General features: G+C 40.3%; 1 protein-coding gene across 8 annotated transcripts in view; it reads right to left on the bottom strand.

Moving 5' to 3' along the window:
• Window positions 1-1,424: 1,424 nt before the first annotated feature.
• The window catches only part of Ccdc141 (coiled-coil domain containing 141), a 163,868-nt gene continuing 144,791 nt past the window's right edge, over window positions 1,425-20,501 (bottom strand). For 6 of the 8 annotated variants that reach the window (XR_001783148.2, XM_006499911.4, XM_006499914.4 and 3 more), the window contains 5 exons: window positions 19,115-19,298; window positions 14,969-15,081; window positions 11,436-11,552; window positions 5,917-6,770; window positions 1,425-3,280 (listed from right to left, as the gene is read on the bottom strand). Coding sequence is in view for 7 of the 8 variants with exons in the window: in XM_006499911.4 (XP_006499974.1) it covers window positions 3,013-3,280; window positions 5,917-6,770; window positions 11,436-11,552; window positions 14,969-15,081; window positions 19,115-19,298 (1,536 nt within the window). In the remaining variant the exon portion in view is untranslated. Of the gene's footprint in view, window positions 3,281-5,916; window positions 6,771-11,435; window positions 11,553-14,170; window positions 14,248-14,968; window positions 15,082-19,114; window positions 19,299-20,501 lie in introns of those variants that run through there. The other 2 variants (NM_001025576.3, XM_006499917.4) reach the window with 2 other exon arrangements.

Raw genomic sequence — 20,501 nt, forward strand, 5'->3', positions numbered from 1 at the left:
TGAAGCCACAGGAAGACAGGGGAGAATATAATAAAGGAAGTCCAATAAAGAGGAGTCTAGAAAAAGGAGAGAGCAACAGAGTAACTGTAGGTTGGAACTGTCACTTTGGGAAGGAAGAGAGTTGTAGACACAGTGGAGGTTAAGACGTTACCTACGTGGTGATGGAACTACACGCTGCCTGAGGGAAATCAGGCAGCAATCTACTGGAAGTCATGATTTTCAAATGCTTTGCATGTTACAAAGAATCCAGCAACACAAAATAAGAATTCTGATAGTATATTTATTTTGGAACTAAGTGTGTAAAGCTACACCCAATGTCAATATAGGTTTTTATTGGAATATCAGAACAACAGTGACTTTTCCCCCTTCCCAGCAACCTACTTCATATGTCTCTGCCTTCCTTTGGTGTATTGAGCACATGTATAATTTTTTACTTTCATTCTATTTTGATCTTCTTTTTGAAAATATGTTTATATTACTGCCTAGAATAGGTCCTAGAAGTGGATAGATATAAATTATGTATTTACTTTTAATTCATCTTAAGCCTTACTGAAATTTTCTCACATTTTTTCCCCATTTTTGTTCATTGAGAGTTCGTACATGATGAATTTTAGTCATTTTCATGTCCCCACTGTCACCGCCCTCCTCTGCTGCTGGAACCATTCTTTCCGACAAACCCCTTTGTCCTTTTTCATGTTTTCTGTGTATGTGTGACCCACAGAGTTTCCTTGAGGTGCTTCTAGACATGGGTGGGAAGCTAGTTACTGCAAGATGGACAGTTCATTGGTGGCCTGGAAGTTCAATATACAAAACTCTTCAGTGAAGATAGGAACTCCATCAGTAAGGAGACTCATACTTGAGGTGTTTTGTTTTGGTTTTGGTTTTATTAATTAATAGAAGAATAGTCTTATGGCTAGCTTAGAATTCCTCGCTGCTGCATGAATATTCCACTCATACCCAAGATGGATGAGGTATTTACAAAGCTATTTGAACTGTATCTTGAATACCCACATAGTATTTTTCTCCAACACATGGGCTCAATTTATACACACATACAAATGTGCATCTTGGGGGATTTTACAGGTCTTAGTGGGTCATACATCATGATAAAGGTCTATATCATTTGGCTCCCTGAAGGAAGAATATTAACTGAAGCGAAACAGGTAAAGTGAACTTGCAATTCACATGCTCTGGCAATCTTCAAACCTAACTACAACCAGGGTGACAGCACTGGAACAGAGACCTCATCAAATTAATAAATGCTAGAAAGTGTGGCAGGATGGAATTTGTTACCTGTTTGCCTCCTTTGGGCATGAATAGATTTTATGGTTTACCTTCCACATGGGCCATAGCAGCTAGGTATGATATGGAAAATCTTAAAACTGGACAAAATAATGAGAGTGAAAAGATTGAGGTCCTCAGGATGACGTGTATATATAAGATTTTAATAGCTTTCTGTCAAAACTTGAAAGAAAACAGTTACAATTTTTCAATTAAATTGTATACACAGGACAAGAAAAAATAGGCCAATTTTTTACTAGACTAGACATTTCTTATCTTCCACAACATTCAGTAGCTTTTTAATATCACATCAAATATATTCTATTTAAATATTTTGATTATTTGTAGACAGTCTTTCAGCAACATAATTAATTTCTTCCCTTCATCAAAAATCTGTAATAAATTATTCTTTCAACTTGATTTTACCCTAGCATGACAAAGTTTAAAATATGAAAACAAACACCTCTCTTATTTTTTTTAATAATTCGTATTAGGAAGCCATACAACATTCTTCAATATTACAGAGATAATTGCACAAAAGAAAGCTAGAATTGTCTTCTTCTATCTTACCCAGACTCCCTCTAAAACACGCTAACTATATCCTCCAGAGGTTACCGTCCAGAGCCTTTGAAAAGGATGTAGTTGTAAGAAGTTAGAAAGGAATTTAAACTCTAATTCATAGAACATCAGTCTTACCCTCCCCCAAGGGAGTAGTTAGAAATTACATATTAACAGCACTCTTTTCATTTAATATTCTAAAAGATCAGAATCTGAAAGGGAATTAATGGGTAATGAGTAGCATGATGGCAAATCACACCAAGCATTGTAATGAGTCTTCTCTGAGTATTTTTCCATTGGCCAGATCACCACAGGACATAAAATAAAAACTCAGTTGTCAAGAGGTAGATGAGCCCCTCTTCCAGATGGGAAAGGGGGGGCACTGAGATGCCTTGTAAAGGGCTACACAGTGTTCAGCAGCAACAGCAGCAGCAGCAGATGCAGTAGGACCTGCCTATAGTTATGCACAGATGGTCAATGCACAGCAGTGGAAGGACAGGGGGAAAACTGGTCCCCTCCTGCAGCCTGTATGTCATTTTGACATATGACATTCAGAGCTAATAGAAAGGTTGACTCCATTTTGAAGCTGATGGCACGTCTGTTCTCCAACATCAAGCCCAAGAGACCATCATGAGGAATGGTTATTGATAGTGACATCCTCCGACGTAGGAATGTAGAGTAGGTTGAGACAGCATAGGTCAAGTTTGTTTGGTAAACAAGATCAAAATGTGAAAAGCACAGTTAATGGAAGCTAATACAACATTGAGAATCACAACCTCAGTTTGATGCAATGCCCTACAAAGAGATAGTTATGAGCACAGTGAAGGAGAAATGAAAAACATTTGGATTTGAAAATTAGGACAAAACCCTATGATCCTTGTGAACTATGTGCGCATTGATATGCCTTTAAACAAGAGATCAGCTTATTAGACAGAATCTTTCTCTTCCTAGAGTATGAAATGTATCATTACCCGCTGTACATAATTTCCCGTGTTTCCCAAGTATGTTAAATCGTAGAGAAAATACAACTATTTCACCTAGCAGTGGGATTAGTCAAAGTGGAGATAAATTGGTGTGTGTATGTTGGGGGAGTGCTTTGTGTGATGTATGAGAAAATCAACAATCATATTGTCTTTTAGGCTCATAACAATGTCCATTGATGGCAACATGTCACTATCGTGTAAGTAGCCAGTATATTACTGATACACTGACATAGATGATACACAGCATAATCCAGTTTAGTCTTGTAATTGGTGGCCCATGGTTACCTGTCACATGGAGGATGGCTTTGGAAGACAGGGTGCCACTAGAGTTTTGGGCTTGAGCCACATAGAGGCCAGCATCTGCCTCACATACCTTCGGAATGAACACCGAATGCTTTGTGTCCTTGTGCAAGACCTGTAAGTGTCCATCTGCACACAGTTTCTGGCCCTTCTTGAACCTAAAGCAGAGAGTCGGTTTTAAGTCAGGCTCACTTCTTGATTCCCTCATTCCCAAGTTCTCACTGCTCTGACCATCAGGCCCATTCCCACTGTGATATACTCTAGAATTAACAGCGATTATCCTAGCTATGGGAGACACCAAGGATACTGTGTATCAACCTGTAGCCAGAAAATTATCTCGACTGAATTAGATCATGTTTATGAAAGTTTTGTGATAATATTTAACAGTTAAAATATTATAGATGAAAATACATATATCCAGTTACTCTTTAAAACACGCATACAAAACAACACACACACAACAACAAAACTCAGGCCATCTGGTCATCCAGGGTCACCGTTTCCTTGTGGCAACAGTTAGGTACAGTGTGAAGTGGCACTTGCATATCCAGCCTACTTCATCCTCTCTGCAGCTTTTAGCAGCACCCGTGACTCCCATTTGACCTTGGTATGGCAGTGAGGCTTGTTGGCCCTTTGTGTTAATTTACCAGAGCCTCCCAGCAGGACAAACGCACAGGTTGAAAGGAGGGACTTTACACCACTCCTGCTGAAAGGAGCTCATTTTAATGGTGAATTAAATTCATTAGAAGACAATGAGTCCTCGTTATAAAATGCATTTGTGACATGACATTACACTTTGACTATAAATGATCTATTTCTCAAATTTCTCCATGAGCATGAATACTTACCTGGATCATCTTAGACAGCAAAGAATTGATATCTCATATTCTACATCTATTTATAAATACATCCATACAAGGACTGATGAGAAACCCAAGTCAGTTTTCTTTGTATGTGTCTGGAATATACGTATATGTGTGGGCATGTATGTATGCACATGTATGCATGTGTATGTATGCATGTGTGTATGTATGCATGTGTATATGTTATGTGTATGTATGTATGTGTATATGTGCATGTATGCATGTGTGTATGCACATGTATGTATGCATGTGTGTCAAGGCCAGATGCTGATGCCTCCTTCACTGCTCTGTATTTGATCGTCTGAGTCAGGGTCTTCCCGACAGAACGTGAAGCTCACTGATTCAGCTTCTATCTCCGCCACGCTAGGACTGAGATTACAGGTGCCTGTCACTGTATCCAACTGAAACCAGGCCCTCATGCTTGGTCCAGCTCCCAGGGTCAATTTTTTGTCCCCATTACTTAATTGATATTTTTGCATCTTCAGAGTGTCCCGGGAATGCAGAACACCCCGATAGCCTACCAACTGTTCACTGGGCAAAACTCTAGATCTGATGCAAAGTGGTTTTATGTTTTATAATCTGCAATAGTTCTCTAACAATACATATGCCACCATTCTTCAGTGATATGTTCTAATGGAGCTGTTTGTTTGTATGGAGAAAAATAAGAAACACCTCAGACAACATCTTTCCTTGGGGTGAACTAGTATTTAATTATGAAATAAATAACTGTTGAATTCATAAATACAAAAGTTTTTATTTGTAAAAAAAAAACCATGCAATTGCAAAAATAACAAAACAAAAAAGTGCTAATTTCTGCACTTACACAAGTACAGATTCTTGTACTATTTGAGTGCCAAAATTTTCTCCTAAATTCTTTAGATACCTGCTTCACAAGTCAAGTACCATCAATGAGACATGCAAAAACAAAACAAATCTTACAGAAAATTTCTGATAAATATTAGCCTGTCAGTATAAACTCACCAACCCTCCTTAGTGTGCTTTCATGTGAGTTTGCCTCAGGATGAGAATTTTGTGAAGGTTTAGAAGTAAGTCCCATGGAAAAGTCTAGAACAACTTTGCTATTCACAGCAAGTGGTTCAGAGCCTTTGGCTTTATGGTTTACTTTTACAAAGGCAACCATGTCTCTAGAGTGAGGTCACACTGTTCACGGCTCAGGTATTACATCACTTTCCAAAAATAAGCTTATTATCAGGCACCTGGAGCAGCTATAAAAGTATTTCCATATTTTATACCGAAGGTTTTCGAGACAGGGTTTCTCTGTGTAGCCCTGGCTGTCCTGGAACTCACTCTGTAGACCAGGCTGGCCTCGAACTCAGAAATCCACCTGCCTCTGCCTCTCAAGTGCTAGGATTAAAGGCGTGCGTCGCTCCCAAAGGTATTTTTTAAAAGGACCCTTAGCAAAACAAATATCACAAAGGTGCCCGCGGTTCTGTCGAGAAGATGAAATGAGTGAAAAGGGGAAGAAAAAAAAATCTATGGTATCTTAGGCTTTTTAAGTCCCTGAAGGGTGTCAAGCTAAGACAATGCCATTCCAATATAGAAGCAGACAATAGGGTTGGCATTTCAAGACCTGATTATTTAAAATGAGGAATGTTAAATGGAAAGAAAACCAAGCAGAATCAACTTCCAGGGCTTCTGGAGCGGTGTGTGTGTGTGTGTGTGTGTGTGTGTGTGTGTGTGTGTGTGTGTGTGTGGTGTTAATCATTATGTTAGATGGTTACTCCCCACCCCCACGGCATTACAAAGCTTTTAGTTAAATGAAAGTGGAGGTGTACGGTGAGACCAAAGCATGCAGGGTTGAGTGTCCTGAGGGTTAGTCAGCCAGCCCTGAACCTCTAGGTTAGTCCACACAAAATGAGATACTCTCAGCAGTTATTTCTGTCTATGGCTTGTCATTATAGGCTACCCACCATGTCAGTGTAGGCTCTGGGAATCCTGTTACTTCGACTTCCAAAGTCACTGGGGAACCTTCCATGACAGTTACATTGGACAGCAGCCTGGAGAAATGAGGTGCCTGGCCAGCTAGGCTGACCACGCTGTTTTCTGCGGATGAGTTTTTCTTGTTTCCTTGGGGACCCACTCGCCTCTGATGGCTCTCGCTGGTGTCTGGTTGAGAGCCGAGGCCAGGGGACACATCAAGGGCAGCATGCAGCCTGTCTTGGGTTTTAGTGACGTTAGAATCAGCATGCACTTTTTCCTGCATTTCTAGTGTGCTCTCCCGAGCCTGGGAGCATTGCTGTAAAGCTTTGTCGTGCACTTCATGGGGCATGCTCGCTGGACATTTCACATTGATGTGCAACTTGGTACTCATCTCTGCTGATCCTCTGGAGGCTAATGAGGATTCAGCTTTCAACTGTGGATAGGGCCTCTCAAAATGACTTGTAAATGTGTCTTTCTTACTATGGCCCCCATCCGCAAAGGCAATGGGTGAGGGAAGAGCAGACTCCTGGGCCTTTCCTAGACCACCTGTCCCTGGATGCATCCTGTAGCCGCTGATGTGCAGGGCGAGGGCAGAGGAGCTGGTAAGTTCTTCTACCTCCATGTCTGATGGTGCCAGAGGGGACTCGGGGCTCACTGGCAGTGGAGGCAAAGAGATGTCATCGGATGAGATACACTCAGATTCTTCTCCAGATAGTGTGTCTTCTGGAAGGATCAGACCCTGGGCGCTGTCCTCTTTGTCAGAGGAGGTCCGCCTCAAGTCCATGGGAAGCCCATCTTCTCTTGTTCCATTGACGGCCAATACATCTGCTCCCTGCACCTGCCCCTTCAAAGGAGGAAAGCCACGGTTACATTAGGTGGATACACTGCTTTCCCCAGCCTCCCTCCCATTAAAACGATGCCCAGCGTGAGATGAAAACCTAAGGTAAGCCTCAGGGAGATGGTGGCAGAGTCCCTGAACTCCAGATGTGTATTGGGCACTCTCCATGACCATGACCAAAAATATTCAAAGCGCCCTCAAGTGAACTGAAATACTACTTAAGAGCCATAGGTAAAATTCTCTCCCGACCAAATTCTTATTCAGCTCCTACTTCTGCTCAGTTATCTAAGGAGGGGGCACTACAAGTGTGTTTATCAAATAAGTGATTTTCTGAAAGCATAGTTAATCATGCCTTTGACACTAACCAAGAGTTACCCACAGAGCAGTCATTTCAGCAAGCAACTAAGGTACATTTTATGTAAATATTTTTTCTGACCACATTCATTTGGCTCTTGGTCCTTTCTGCTTTGTTCTCTACATGGAAATGGGCAGACAGTCCTCCAAGTCATTTTAAAATGTTACAATCACTACTTTTGAAGCTCAATGAGGTATAGTTTGCCAAATGTCTACACTTTTCACTTATGAATAAAGTATGTAAGCCTTCACAGGTAGCGACTATCGTTTCTAATTTTCCCAGCATGGAATCATCGTTTCTATAAGACACTTGCATCTTTCCCGACGAGTTCTGGGAAATCAGTTGGGAAATTCCGCTCTGATTTGCTGACCATGACCCTGTTCTAAATTTGTTTCTCGTACATCTTTCTCTGCTCTCTGTTTTCATCCTGATTCTCTTCCCACACCATCTCAACAGGTATAGTTAGCTTTTGTTTTTTTTTTTTTTTGTTGTTTTTGTTTTTCTGCTAGGTATGTGATATGTATACGTTTACATATGTGTGTGTACTCACTGATGTGCATATGTGTGTGGGTGCCAGGCATCCACACTGGCTATCTTCCTCCATTGTTACTGTTGTAGTTTTATTTGATACTTGCAGGCTACCAATTCACTTGGACTTGTGTCACCATTGGGCTTTAGTGAGCCTCCTGTCTCCATCTCCTTAGAACTGCTTTTACAGGCACACAGTGGGACCGAGCTTTTTACAGGGTATTGGGAGCCTGAACCGGGTCCCCCTGTGGGTGGCAAGTACTTTCCTGACTGAAGCTCTTCCCCAGCTCCCACTCTTGGCCTTTTAATCTTCTATGTATACCCTTCCTCTAACATCCCTGGCCATTTATATACCTAATGATACAGTGCCTTTTAACTCATTATACACCTCTGCCCTGGTTCTTATGTCTCGCATGACTGGTGCACTTTGATTTCCACAGGTTTATAATCACTGCCTTTGCGTAGGGTCAGTTCTGGAAAGGAATCATATTGTAGACCCATTGACCTAACTGAGCAGAATCAATCCTCAAAATCCATTGCATAGGGAGACGTGCACACCACACATCTAAAGGAATACCAGACCCTTTGCATCCCCAAATATCTCTACATTAGGTGTTCTTTCTTTAGGATAAAGAAGATTCCTCAGATTAGTGGGAAGTAAATAGAAATACTAGGCAGGGGACTTTCTGTACAAAGGCCCACGGAGGGCTCACGGACAGACAAATGGGGACCAGAGACCTTAGGACCCTTGTATAACATGGTAAAGAAAGGGAACAGAAAGGGGAAGAGAGCCTTTACTCTTCTTAGTCTCCCAAGGCATCAGTCTCTGTAAAGTCTAACACCCATTCCATGACCTGATGGGAAGAACCAGGGGCTATCCTCCCACCCTGATAAGCACTCTCCACTGAACTCTCTCAAAGAGAGGCACTTTCGTTCTGTTGCCTATTAATCCTCCTGCACACAGCAGGCAAGACAGAAGGGAAGGGTCAGCCTGGCACCCACGGTATCGCTACAAACAGCTCATGCTTATGGCGCAGTCCTGGGAGAACCTCTTGGTCCTCCTGGAAGAGGTATTTTACTGAAATCCAAAAGGACCAGGCTACCTGCTGACCTCTGGTATTAGTTTCTGTCATTCTGGAGGGGAAACTATTTAATGCCCCTTTGTCTGAGTTTCTTCAATTCTAACATGAGATTAGATCAGACGAGTCCAATCCCTCCTAGCACCTCTCAGTGCTAGCATCCAAATCTCTCATCAGCTACCAAATGGTCCCATGGCTTTAGGCAAGTCCTTTAATACTCTGTGCTGCCATTTAACCTTGGGAGTTTTCAGATATTGCTGTGGCTTCAGCTTCAGCACCCAGCCTAGGGATAAAACGCCAGCAGTAACCTGTTGACAATGCTATGTGCATTACATTGGTGCGATTGTTTAACGCCTTCTACCCTTCCAGGAGTCAGGAGACATGAAAAGGACTTCACTGTCTCAGAAGAAACTTCCTGTCGTAAATATCTTTTTATAATCATTCCGTAGAACTGGTTTTTTTGTTGTTGTTGTTTTGTTTTTGTTTTTTGTTTTTTTTTTCCTGAGGAAGACTCACAGCATTTAAGGGTATCAGGACTGAGTTCAGTGTGATCCCAGGTTTCTACCTGGGACTTTCCTCTAATTTGCCCTTTGGGGGCTTTGGAGAATCATTACATCTGACCTCTATGTAAATAGGAGAGACAATAAGCGCATAAGTGTGATTGAGCTGCTTGAAAATGAAGCGCACTGCTGCCCATTCATTATGCTGTCTGTACCAACGACAGTAGACAGGGTAGGAAATGATGCCAGTCAGAACTCTTGACAGCTGTAATTGGGGCCTTCACTTGATTGTAAACGACTGATGATCTAGTGTGTCTTTTAATTTATTTTAAAATAAAAGTCACCTGTCAATGAGAATAAGTTGCATCTGTTTTATTTAAAGGCATCTGTTTCTTTTAATAAAAATAGATAAAAGGAAGATTAAAAACCCCCTTTACAAGGTATAAAAGGTGAGTGTGGTTGCTTTAGCAGCAATGCCTTTTGTTTCTGAGTCTTTATTAAATGCATCTAACACATGATATAGGAAAATTTATAGAACTAAAATAATAATATTGTAACAAATCAAAAGTATTTAAAATCATAGATTTTAAAATGTGGTGTATTTATTCTTTATCATGTTAAGTGGTTGTCTTTGCACATGTATAAGGGATGATATTGCTCTCCAGTAGGATATTGGCTATTCCCATTGACATTTGTTTTCCTAGTCCAGGTTAGGCAGACAGCAGTGCTATGAACATCAGTCAGGAAATAGCAAGGGGATGTTGCATGTTGCTCAGCTGTTAAGAACAATGACATCATTGCTCAGCTGTTAAAGACAATGACATCATAAAACTTGCAGGCAAATGGATGGAACTAGAAAAATATTATCCTGAGTAAGGTAACCCAGACCCAGAAAGACAAACATGGTATATACTCATACATGGATATTAGCTGTAAAGTAAAGGATAATCATGCCACAATCCACATACCCAGACAGGCTAAGTAACAGGAGGGCTCACAGAAGGGGCACAAGGCTGTTACAGATTTTACAGTACATAAGATCTTCACTCCCTCCAGAGAAGTTCTTTCTCTGGGTAAAATGCCAGGAGTGTTGCAGGTAAGAAACCCTGACTTGGATAAGAATAACTAACAACCATTTGATAGGAGATTGAAGTCAGACAGATGACTAAGGCTAGCCAGCATTTTTTGTACTTAGAGGAGACCCAGGTGTAAAAGGCTCCAAATTGTACCACTCAAAAAGTAGCCTGCTTCATGGTATTAATGCTGGCTAGGAGCTGTACGATTGCACTGGACTTTGACACAGATTCAATCTGGGAAAAAAAAAGACGTATAAAGAATCTAGAAGAATTGTACTCACTACAAGAAAAGAAATCTTGGTTCATGAAATAACTTACAAATTGTGTGTGTGTGTGTGTGTGTGTGTGTGTGTGTGTGTGTGTTTAACTCTTTTATCATAGAAGTATATTTTGTTAATTTGGGGGCTGCTGGGAAACATGTTTGGTCTGCTTTTCATCCAGGAGAATAAAACTAGAAACAGGCACATTGACAAAGAAAAGAAATCAAGCCTAACTGTAATACAGCAGCTACAAATAGAGCCTCTTATCCATAGGAAAGCCTGGAAGGGTGTGGCCACTTAAACGAGACCTTTGAAAGCCTTTGTATTCATGAGTATTTGCCATCCCCTTGTTAGCTGCTTTAATTTACATGTATATGATACAAGGTTTAAACATTTGTTTAAGTAGTATTTATACTTTAGCTGGATTCGGTACCTTAGTACAGATGCTTAGAAATATCATGTGGTGTTAAGAGTCTAGAGGAAAAACATGGAGCCTGGTTTTATGTACTAATATTTCCTCATGGTTCATGTAAAACAATTTTAAAAGCTTCCCCTTTGGTAATGCTCTAACAGGTTTTCAAATAAAATGAAATAAGATTGATGCAAAGGTCATTAGGCAAGAGATGGGAGAGTAGAGCTAGCCTAAGCTAATGTGTCTGTGAGATGCTTATCGCTCTAGGATTCAGTAGAGGGGACCCAGAGAGAAACCTGAGAGAGAATGACCAAGTAAGGGTAGCTAGCATGGCCGGGATGAGGAAACTCACAGTGAGTTTATATTCAAAAACTTGATTTGATGGGTGAGACAGAGTTGATATAGATATACAAATCTCAAAGACAAAATAACAGAAGGTTGAAGCTAAATACTTTCATTACCTCATTCCTTTCTTCACTGAATGTTTTCTGGTCATCCTTCCCTGGCCCCTTTAGCAGATCAATGCAATTGTCATGGAAATCTTCCAAATCTGAATTCATCTTTGGAACCTCTCCCTGCTGTACAAAGCAAGTTTAGTGAGAGTGAGAGCTAGAAAAATTAGAGAAATAATGCCATATGCTAACCACCCAGAAAAAAAAGTAAGCCAACAGCAACTTTTCAGTAAATGCATTCCACAAGAGACCAATGTTCCACTTCAAGCTCCCAGCTCTCTTCTTGCTCAGCCCTTTAGTAGAGCTCATTGCCAGTAAAACCAATGGTTCCAAGGCCCTGTAAAGAATGAAGTGACTGTTACCGTAGGATGTTCCTGCAAGCACATTCTCTGGAGATGGAATCACTGTGTAGGACACTTTAAGCCACTAGGAGGCTGAAGGGCATCAATGAGGAAGACATGCTGAGGTCTCTGGAGGAGAATGAAGAGGAAAGCCTGGGAATCCACACACGCAGACTGGGAGAATATCGGAAAGAGGAAGGAAATAGAACAGTGGGGAACACAGGCTGTCTCCTGCGAGTATTACTCGTTCCTGCATTTTATGGGGCTCAGCTTTAGTCAGAGGTAGTGGAGCTTTACACACTGGCAGGGGGGCAGGTTGAGGGCCAAGTATTTGTGGAGAGAAATGGAGGCACAGGTGCATCAAGTGTTGGTAGACATGGCTGCAAACAATGTTTGTATTATAGTAGAAGATTGTTGTGTGTTCATCATGGTGTTAGATGGTTATGGAAACAGGCACATTCCCCAAAGTGCATATTACACTTGCTCAGAGAATTTGGGAGAACCTACTGGGGAAATTGAGCTTTGAATCTCTACTCTAAAATGAAACTGGTTTGTATTACTGCATGAGTCACTCGGCACTAATACACACTTGGAATCTAAACCACAATGGCAGCTGTTGTGGAAAGAATTCTGGGTGTTAAATTAGATGTAACTTCAAATTCCAGATCTACTATCAGTGGCTGTGAAGACTCAGGGACAGCACTTCTAATCTCCTTGGACCCATATCTTTCTCCTGGAAGACAGAAAGCAACCCTCGTAGAACACACTTTTAATCCTCAGCCTAGGGAGGCAGAAGCACTTGGATCTCTGAGTTTGAAGTTAGCTTAGCCTACATAATGAGTTCCAAGACAGCCAAGGGTTATATAGTGACAACTCTGTCTTATAAACAAACAAACAAAACTGGAAACCAAAAAGTATCAAACAACAAAGGTATTCTCTCCATCTCAAGGTTCCTTGAAAATCACCAGAGATGATAAGTATGCAAGCCTTTTTAACATGTCAAACTGGTACACAAACAGCAATGAATTTTCATAACTATTTTATCCTTTTCAGTTTGTGAATCCTCTCTTTAACAGCTCCCATGTAAGAAGAGTTGGGGCCCTCAGGAATGCATTAGTGAATTTGAAAAAGAGATTTAAGAGACCCTTTGCACTCAGACCTCATAAATGTGAATGAAGTAACTACAGAGAAGCAGAAACTCCAATGGTTAAACCACCTTCATCTTGACTTCAGACTTACTAACCTCTGGAACGGTGAGAAACACATTTCTCTTGCTTATCCACCACCAGGACTATAGTACTTAATCTAGCAGCCAGAACAGACTAAGGCGAATGAGAAAGATCACTAGTGATCGGTGAGTAACAAGGGAGGAGTAAGGGAGATTTGTGTAGAAAAAGGGATATTTCTATTTAACTTTGGGTATGGATAACATTTTGATAACTAGAGGGTCATGCACTTGAAGTAAAAGTCAAGTAGTAGAAACACTAAGGAAGGTTAGACAGGAACTGCAATGAATCTAGAAGCAATGGAGAATGTGTCAAGTCTCAAAACCATGGAAGGGTCGTGTAGTGAAGGCTTTTAACATAAAAGGACATGAGCCCAGCAATATTCAGAAAGGGGAATCACACCAGATATAGAATCAAGGGACTTGCAAGTAGAATAAAAGAGTATCTGAATGCTGGATTGGAAATGCAAAATAGCAAAATAATCCTAATTGAAGGGAGTGTCCAAGGCATAGAAAATGAGAGAGTAGAGGCAGGTTACAGGAGCAGCTCTTCCAAGAACGGAGCTATGGAAATGAAGGATGGAAAAGAATCACATTTGAAGAGACTAGATTTCATTAAGCTGAAGATGTCCAATATAAAGGAGGGTACTATAGATGATGGCCAGCAGAGTCTGAGAAAGGAGGATTTTCATTTTATACATGTATGAAATGGAAAAAAAAAAAAAACAGGAACCCAGGGAGTTGAAATAGAGGTAAGATGTTCACAAAGATAATCTAGGATATATGGCTTAATCACACTAGTGGTTTTGCAATTGTAAAATATTTATACAAGGTCATTTTGCATAGCATTTCAATTAAATTCTTTACATCTGCATTGGAGAATTTGTGTGTCGATAGCACAAAATACAGCAAAAGAATGAAAAACTCAAGCACAAAGATGTTCACTGCAATGTGATGAAAAAATGGTAGAAATATAAGTTGAAAAATCTTGATGCTTAACAGAAGGGAAATGGCAACTTGGTTATGTAACTACTGAGTTAAAATTTCCCAGTTTATCTAAATTGAGTCAATGCTCAAGTTTATGACATGGAAAAAATCATAAAACTCTTTGCCATGAAATATGTAACTCCACATGAACGGCAAGTTCACTAATAGGCATGAACCATACGATGACATACCCAGTAGCACTGAACAGCTTCACAGCCAAGCCTGCGGACCACAGTGGCATCCATTCCGATCCATGCGGTTAGAGAATCTAGTCCCATAGAGATTAAAACAATTTACCCAAGTTGTAACCCAAAGGTATTCCAAGGCAACTGAGTTCTGATGTAGAACCTATGCTCTTGGTGACATAGCTATTTACCCTCAACCAGCTCACCTCATTAAGTTGTAAAAGCAGCATCAATCAAAACATTTCAGAGCATAACAACATATTTTTCCTTTAGTTGGCATTTGTCCATCATAGCCATCATAAGTGTTTACCTTGTTTTTCACATATTATTTTATTTAAATTCTATGAAGGTTGTGATGGTTAGCTTAAGACTTCCATAGTACTACATGCTCAATAAAAACAATACCTGAAGATTAGTGTTATTTCCTTTGGTGCCATAATTTGGAGGAAGGAAGCGATCACATCTATTATTTATGAACATAAACCCAAGAGTCCTTAATAAACTTTGCTTTGGTTTTAACAGTACACATTTATCCTCTGGGATATGGTCCACAGAAATATAAACAAGACACCTTAATTGTATTTAGCCCTCATTCCCAGCAACATTTTTCTCTGCAGTGATGGGAAAGAAACAGGATTAATTATCACAACCCCCCAGATAATCATGTTAGAATGCTGTGAAACAAATGTGCATATTGTGCCTCTTGAGAATTTGTTGTAGAACATCCCTGTACCAGAAGACATTTGATTAACACATTTTTATTTATATCACTTGATAATACATATTCTAGAAAGAAGAAATTACCATCAGTTTTTCTTTAAGTTCCACGAGAGACCCACATAATTCAGTAATAGATTCAAGAATCTCCTTGTGTCTTGTGACAATCTTCTCTGCATATTTCTGCCCCTCTTCCAAACCTGGGAAGGAGCAAAGATAAATCTATATGTAAAGAGAATTCTTAACAAGAAAATAGGAAAAAACTGGATGCTAATTCACCTCCTAAGTGTCTTTTGTAAATGCTGGTGGATAGTAATTTCCTGGCAAACACACAATGAACAGAAATCAGTGAATGCAGGCATTTTTAAAGGCCAAGTGTTTAGATATATTTGGATATTGGGTCGTGGGGTAGGGAGAGATGAAGGTGAGATATGGCCTTAAATTTACTATATAATCGCCATTTCCTAAATTCTGGGATTATAGGTATGCGCCATTCCCATGTCGGGATTGTGGTTTGATTAGGAAATATCAATGCTAGCCTTGGTTCTCAATGCTATGTTCAGAGGTTGGACTTTTGGAAAGGATCCTATGACCTCTGACTGGATCAGTGGATTTGCTTGTTGCTCAGTTAGTAACTGAATTGACTATTGGGAGGTAGTAGATCCCGTGGAAAGTGGGGAGGATCAGAGGAAATGGGTTGCTTGGGGAATATGCTTTGAAGAAATATCTTGTACCTAGGCTTTTCTTTATCACTCCCTGTTTTTTTTTTGGATGCTGTAATGTGAGAAGCCTTCTCTGCTACACAGTCTTGTTGCCAAAACATTCTATCGAACCTAAGCCCAAAGAAGTGGAACAAGCCAGGCATGGGATGATGGCTCTGAAACTCCGAGCCAGCTATTTTGCCACAGTGATGGAAAACTCACTAGCCCAGGAGTCCTAAAATAGAGTGCATTTGCTGCACCATTGCCACTTGTATGTAGCCTAAATAATGCCACTATATTAGTGCTCTAAAGACACAGTACGAATCAGGGTTTCCTATCCAGGACATTCAGAAATTCTTCACCACTTGGAAAATATACATTTCCCAGGATGGCATTCAAGGCTCTCTATCATCTCGTTGGAACCTGTCTGCCACAGATGTGTGTAATTTTAATTCTCTGAAATAATTTAATCCAAGGACAAGCTGAGACAGTAAATCTATGTTCAAATATTCCTACATATCTTTATCTCCCTTATCTCTATCTATCTCTATCCATACTCTCTGTGTCTTTCTATCATCACTATTTATATCATATCATATCATCTATCTATCTATCATCTATTATCTATCTCTATATAGTAAAAGAATGGGCCTTGACCACAATCTCTTCCCAGTTTATGAGTTAGAAAAATCAATTTGAACTGGATTAAAGAATCAATTTCAAGACCCAGAATGTTAAAACTACTAGAAGAAAGCACAAAGAATATGAGTGGAAGATTTCAGATGAGACTCTGAAAACCTAGGGAACAAAAGCAAACCTAAACAAATGGGAGTGTGTCAGAGAAAAAGGCTCCACAGAGTGAGATGTGGAGCAACTCGCCAAGGCAATGTGGATAATGGCAGACAGTGTTTGCCTCAGATTTACATCTGATGAGAGGGGGTTCATATCCAAAAGAACTCAGGCAATTCCACAACCATGTCCCACCAAGACCAATCTGAAAGCCATCTGGAAACACACTCCTTATGAGAGGATACTCATTCTGGGCTATGGGCGTAAGAGTAACTGAGTGCTTGCTTCATATCTCCGCGTCCCTGTCTGGTTCCCTTATCTGTTGCTTTGGGAAGATACCAACCAAAAGCAACCTGAGGAGGGAAGGATTTATTTTGGCTTATTGTTTATAATCCATCATCAAGAGAAGCCAAGGGAAGAACTCAAGGCAGGAACTGACTCAGAGGCCATAAAGGAATGCTGCTGACAGGCTTCCTTGCTTAGCTTGCTCAGTTACTTGTCTTATATAACTCAGGCTCACATGCTCAGGAATGGCACTACCCATGGTGAGCTTGGCATCCTCAAACCAATCAGCAATCAGTAAAATGTCCCACAGACATGCCTACAGGCCAGTCTGACGGAGGCAATTATTACTGAGATTTCTTCTTAACAGATATGTCTAGATTTGCATTAAATTGACAAAACCCCACTATGACAGGCCCCAAACTCAATCTCTAACACCAGTAACAGAAGAGAAAAGTCACACATATAACAAAAGACAAGCATTTGCAACGTGGTGACTTTTAGGTCTAGATCACGTTTCTTGACTGTAGGTACTGTATCTTCTTTGTTTTCACACAATCAATACAGATACGCATAATAGGCAAAGTAGGCATTCACTATCAATTTCTGAGATACATTTATCTGCATTAAAAGTTAGGATTCTGACTGGTCAGAGGTTGAGTATGGAAAGGCCCTTGCTTTCAAACCTGGTGACCTGAGCTAGGACCCTGAGATCCACATGGCGGTGTGAGAGAACTCCCTGCCACAGGCTGTCCTCTGACCTCTATATAATCACTGTGGCATCCATCGCTCTACCGGACCCAAAATAAATGCAAAATCTAAGTGTTCAGGGTTCAGCAATGCTTTAGTTATCTGCACGACTTTATTTCATATTCCCAGCATAATTGCATAATGCAATTTAAAAGATGTATAGCTTCTTGGTCTGGTGAGATAGCTCAGTGAATTAAGGTGCTTGTTGCCGAACCTAGTGACCCGAGTTCAATTCCCAGGACTCACATGGTAGAAATAAAAAGCTGATTCTGCAATTTGTCCTCTGACCTATAAATGGTCTGTTTACACACACACACACACACACACACACACACACACACACACAGAGGCATAAAATAAAATATTTTAAAAGGTATGTAGACTCGATAATAAATGTGTGAAAACTCATAGAATCCTTATTTTCAATCATAGTATTCTATTATTCCTTTATTCTTGCAACAGTTACTGAGCCCTTAGTATGTACTATGATGCTCAAGTTAACAGGCAAGGCTTTATGTCTCATGGAAATTACATTCTAATGGGGTAATCCAAACAACAACTAACTAATGCATATATCAGTTAGTAATACGACTCAGAACACACAAAAGGCAGGACACAGAACTCTGCAAAGTGTAGAAGGTTATGACTTTTATAGTACTTTGTAAGTACTTACCATGTCTTGACATTGAACAGGTACTATATATTAATACAGCATATTATATTCTCCCCCTCGCCAGCACAGAAAACAGACAAAGGAGAGTCTATATTATCACGTGTAAAATAGAGACAGATATCCACAGTGCTAGTGATGCCCTTCAGACTTTCTCTTACAGCGTTTACTAATGGCAAGAGAGAGACATCTGTTTCTTCTCATTAGCTTTCCAGATAATATTTTAGTGTTGTGTATTGCTACTATTTTCCTTTGAAAAAAATAGACAATTTATTCTTATATTAGGCAGTACAGTGCATCTTGCATCTGTCTGGGAGTAAGGCTGCATACTGTGGACTGAATGTCTGTTGGGAGCTGGAGTGGCTCTGGGCAACCAGAGGATGATTTCTGAACCAACTTCTGATGTCTTGCTCTGGGCTGCCTTTGCCTGGTCCCTGGGGATCTCCCTTCGTCTCCCAGGAGTCCCATCAGAGAATCGGTGGAAATGCTCTCTTAACATTATTGGCACCATGGGACTTCCTTTATGGAGAGGTTTCTTCTACTCTCTCATCACGGAGGAGAATAAAGCATTCATGGGGTGACAGAGTTCTCCCGTGTGTTTACAAGTGAGTGGAAGACGCGGGAGAGTTCTCTAGTCATTTCTCCAATCCACAAATCAAATTTCATGGGAACGAGACGATGGAAATCCTTAGGGGAAGTTTTGAAACCAGCATCACGGAATCTTCTTATGCTCACAGAATCACTTAGGGGACATTACACTCTGTGTCTTTATAGAGTGTGGTTCTGGTTCTAAGAATAGAAAGGATCCACTACAGAGTTACTAGGGAAGAAGGGCTGATACCAGAGAGTTTAAAACCAAGCTTCATCTCCTACTGTGGGAAGAACAGTAGGGCAGTTATTCCCTACTGCTTACTTCTGCTGGCTGTAGAACAGACTTTTCTCAGCCTAGGTGGGGATAGTGAGGGCTTTGATCTGTTTCCTGCTGGATCAGATTCAGAACAGATTTGTTCATTGGCAAATCACTATCACACATGAGCTCACCATATAAGCGCTGAGCAAGGTCAATGACCTCCTGAATCCTTTCTTCTTGCTGGGGCACCGAGGGAGTAATAAACTTATTGAACTGCCTGTGGAGGATGTCCACAGCTTCCCTTGTTTGGCACTCCATGGAATACTTCCCAACTCTCACAACGGTGGCACTTGCATCTTCATACCAAAAGTTACACTATATTCAAATGGAAGAAAGCAGAGTCAAGAGACGTATGTGTCCTTTTGAAGTTCATCACACTGACCAAGGATGCTTCAGGTTTTGATTTTCTCAGAGTTTATGTTCATATAGTCTTTAAACTTTCCAAGTCATATTAAAGAAAATATCAGCACACAGTCATATATATTTTCATGTGTACCAGGGCACATATTTTAAAAGTATAATTAAAGAATACACACAAGAAAAGTTAGAAGGCAAAAGTATAGACATAGCTTTGATTCTCTTGCCTTCCTAGATTTGCCTAAAATACAGTTCTTAAGACACTGTTGTATACTTTTAAGAGCAAGCAGCAAAATTATTTGCTCACTAAAAAGAATAGAAACATTGGGTAGATAATACTCAAAATTTAGTATAATCAACAAACACTGCTATTAGTCTACAAGAACAAGTTTTCTAATGATATATATATACATATGAATGAAATTTAGATATGGGCCAAAGAACTATCATCCAAAGAACAGAATTCTACCTTCATGAAATAAACCTAGTCATTATTTTGAAGCATAGTGGAGGTATGAAGCAATTTTTCTCTAAAAATAAGTAATTGTGACAGGAGGAATGTTTGCCCCAGGCCAGAGGCATTTGTGCTAGGTAAAAAATAGCAAAACAGGACTCTGTGAAAAGCTAGCATTAAGTAAGTGCCAAGAAGCTTCAATAAACCTGTACATCATGTTTCACAGAATAATAAGATCATCCATAATGTGGTGTTAAGTCCAAATACTCAACTGTATTAACTGTAAAGACAGTTTGTATGTCAGAATAATAGGCAACAAAGGACACGCAAGACTCTTAGGTGTTGTTTCTCTGATATAAAATATGAGGCAGTGACCGGACCTTGTCAAATATCATATGTTTTAGGTGGACTATCACTGTCCCCTTCACAGTAACAAAGGTTACAACACCAGTAACGAAGCACCTGAGATATTCCAGTCTCGGGTTATTCTGAAATGCTTTCAAATGTTGTGAAATAAGTAGGCTGCTTGGGTGTTGAGGCAGCTTTCTAGTAGTGGTTGTGTGGTAGCACTGGTTAGACAGTTTGAATAGAGGTGATGGAGAAATGGAAACTCTTGTGGTCCTGGGAGAAGGAGTAAATTAACCTAAGCTTTCTTCAGAGCCACTGGACAGTGCAGAAAAACAAAACCCTGTGCAGTTCATCACCTT

The sequence above is a fragment of the Mus musculus genome, chromosome 2 (assembly GCF_000001635.26).
Source record: "Mus musculus strain C57BL/6J chromosome 2, GRCm38.p6 C57BL/6J".
Lineage (NCBI taxonomy): Eukaryota > Metazoa > Chordata > Mammalia > Rodentia > Muridae > Mus > Mus musculus.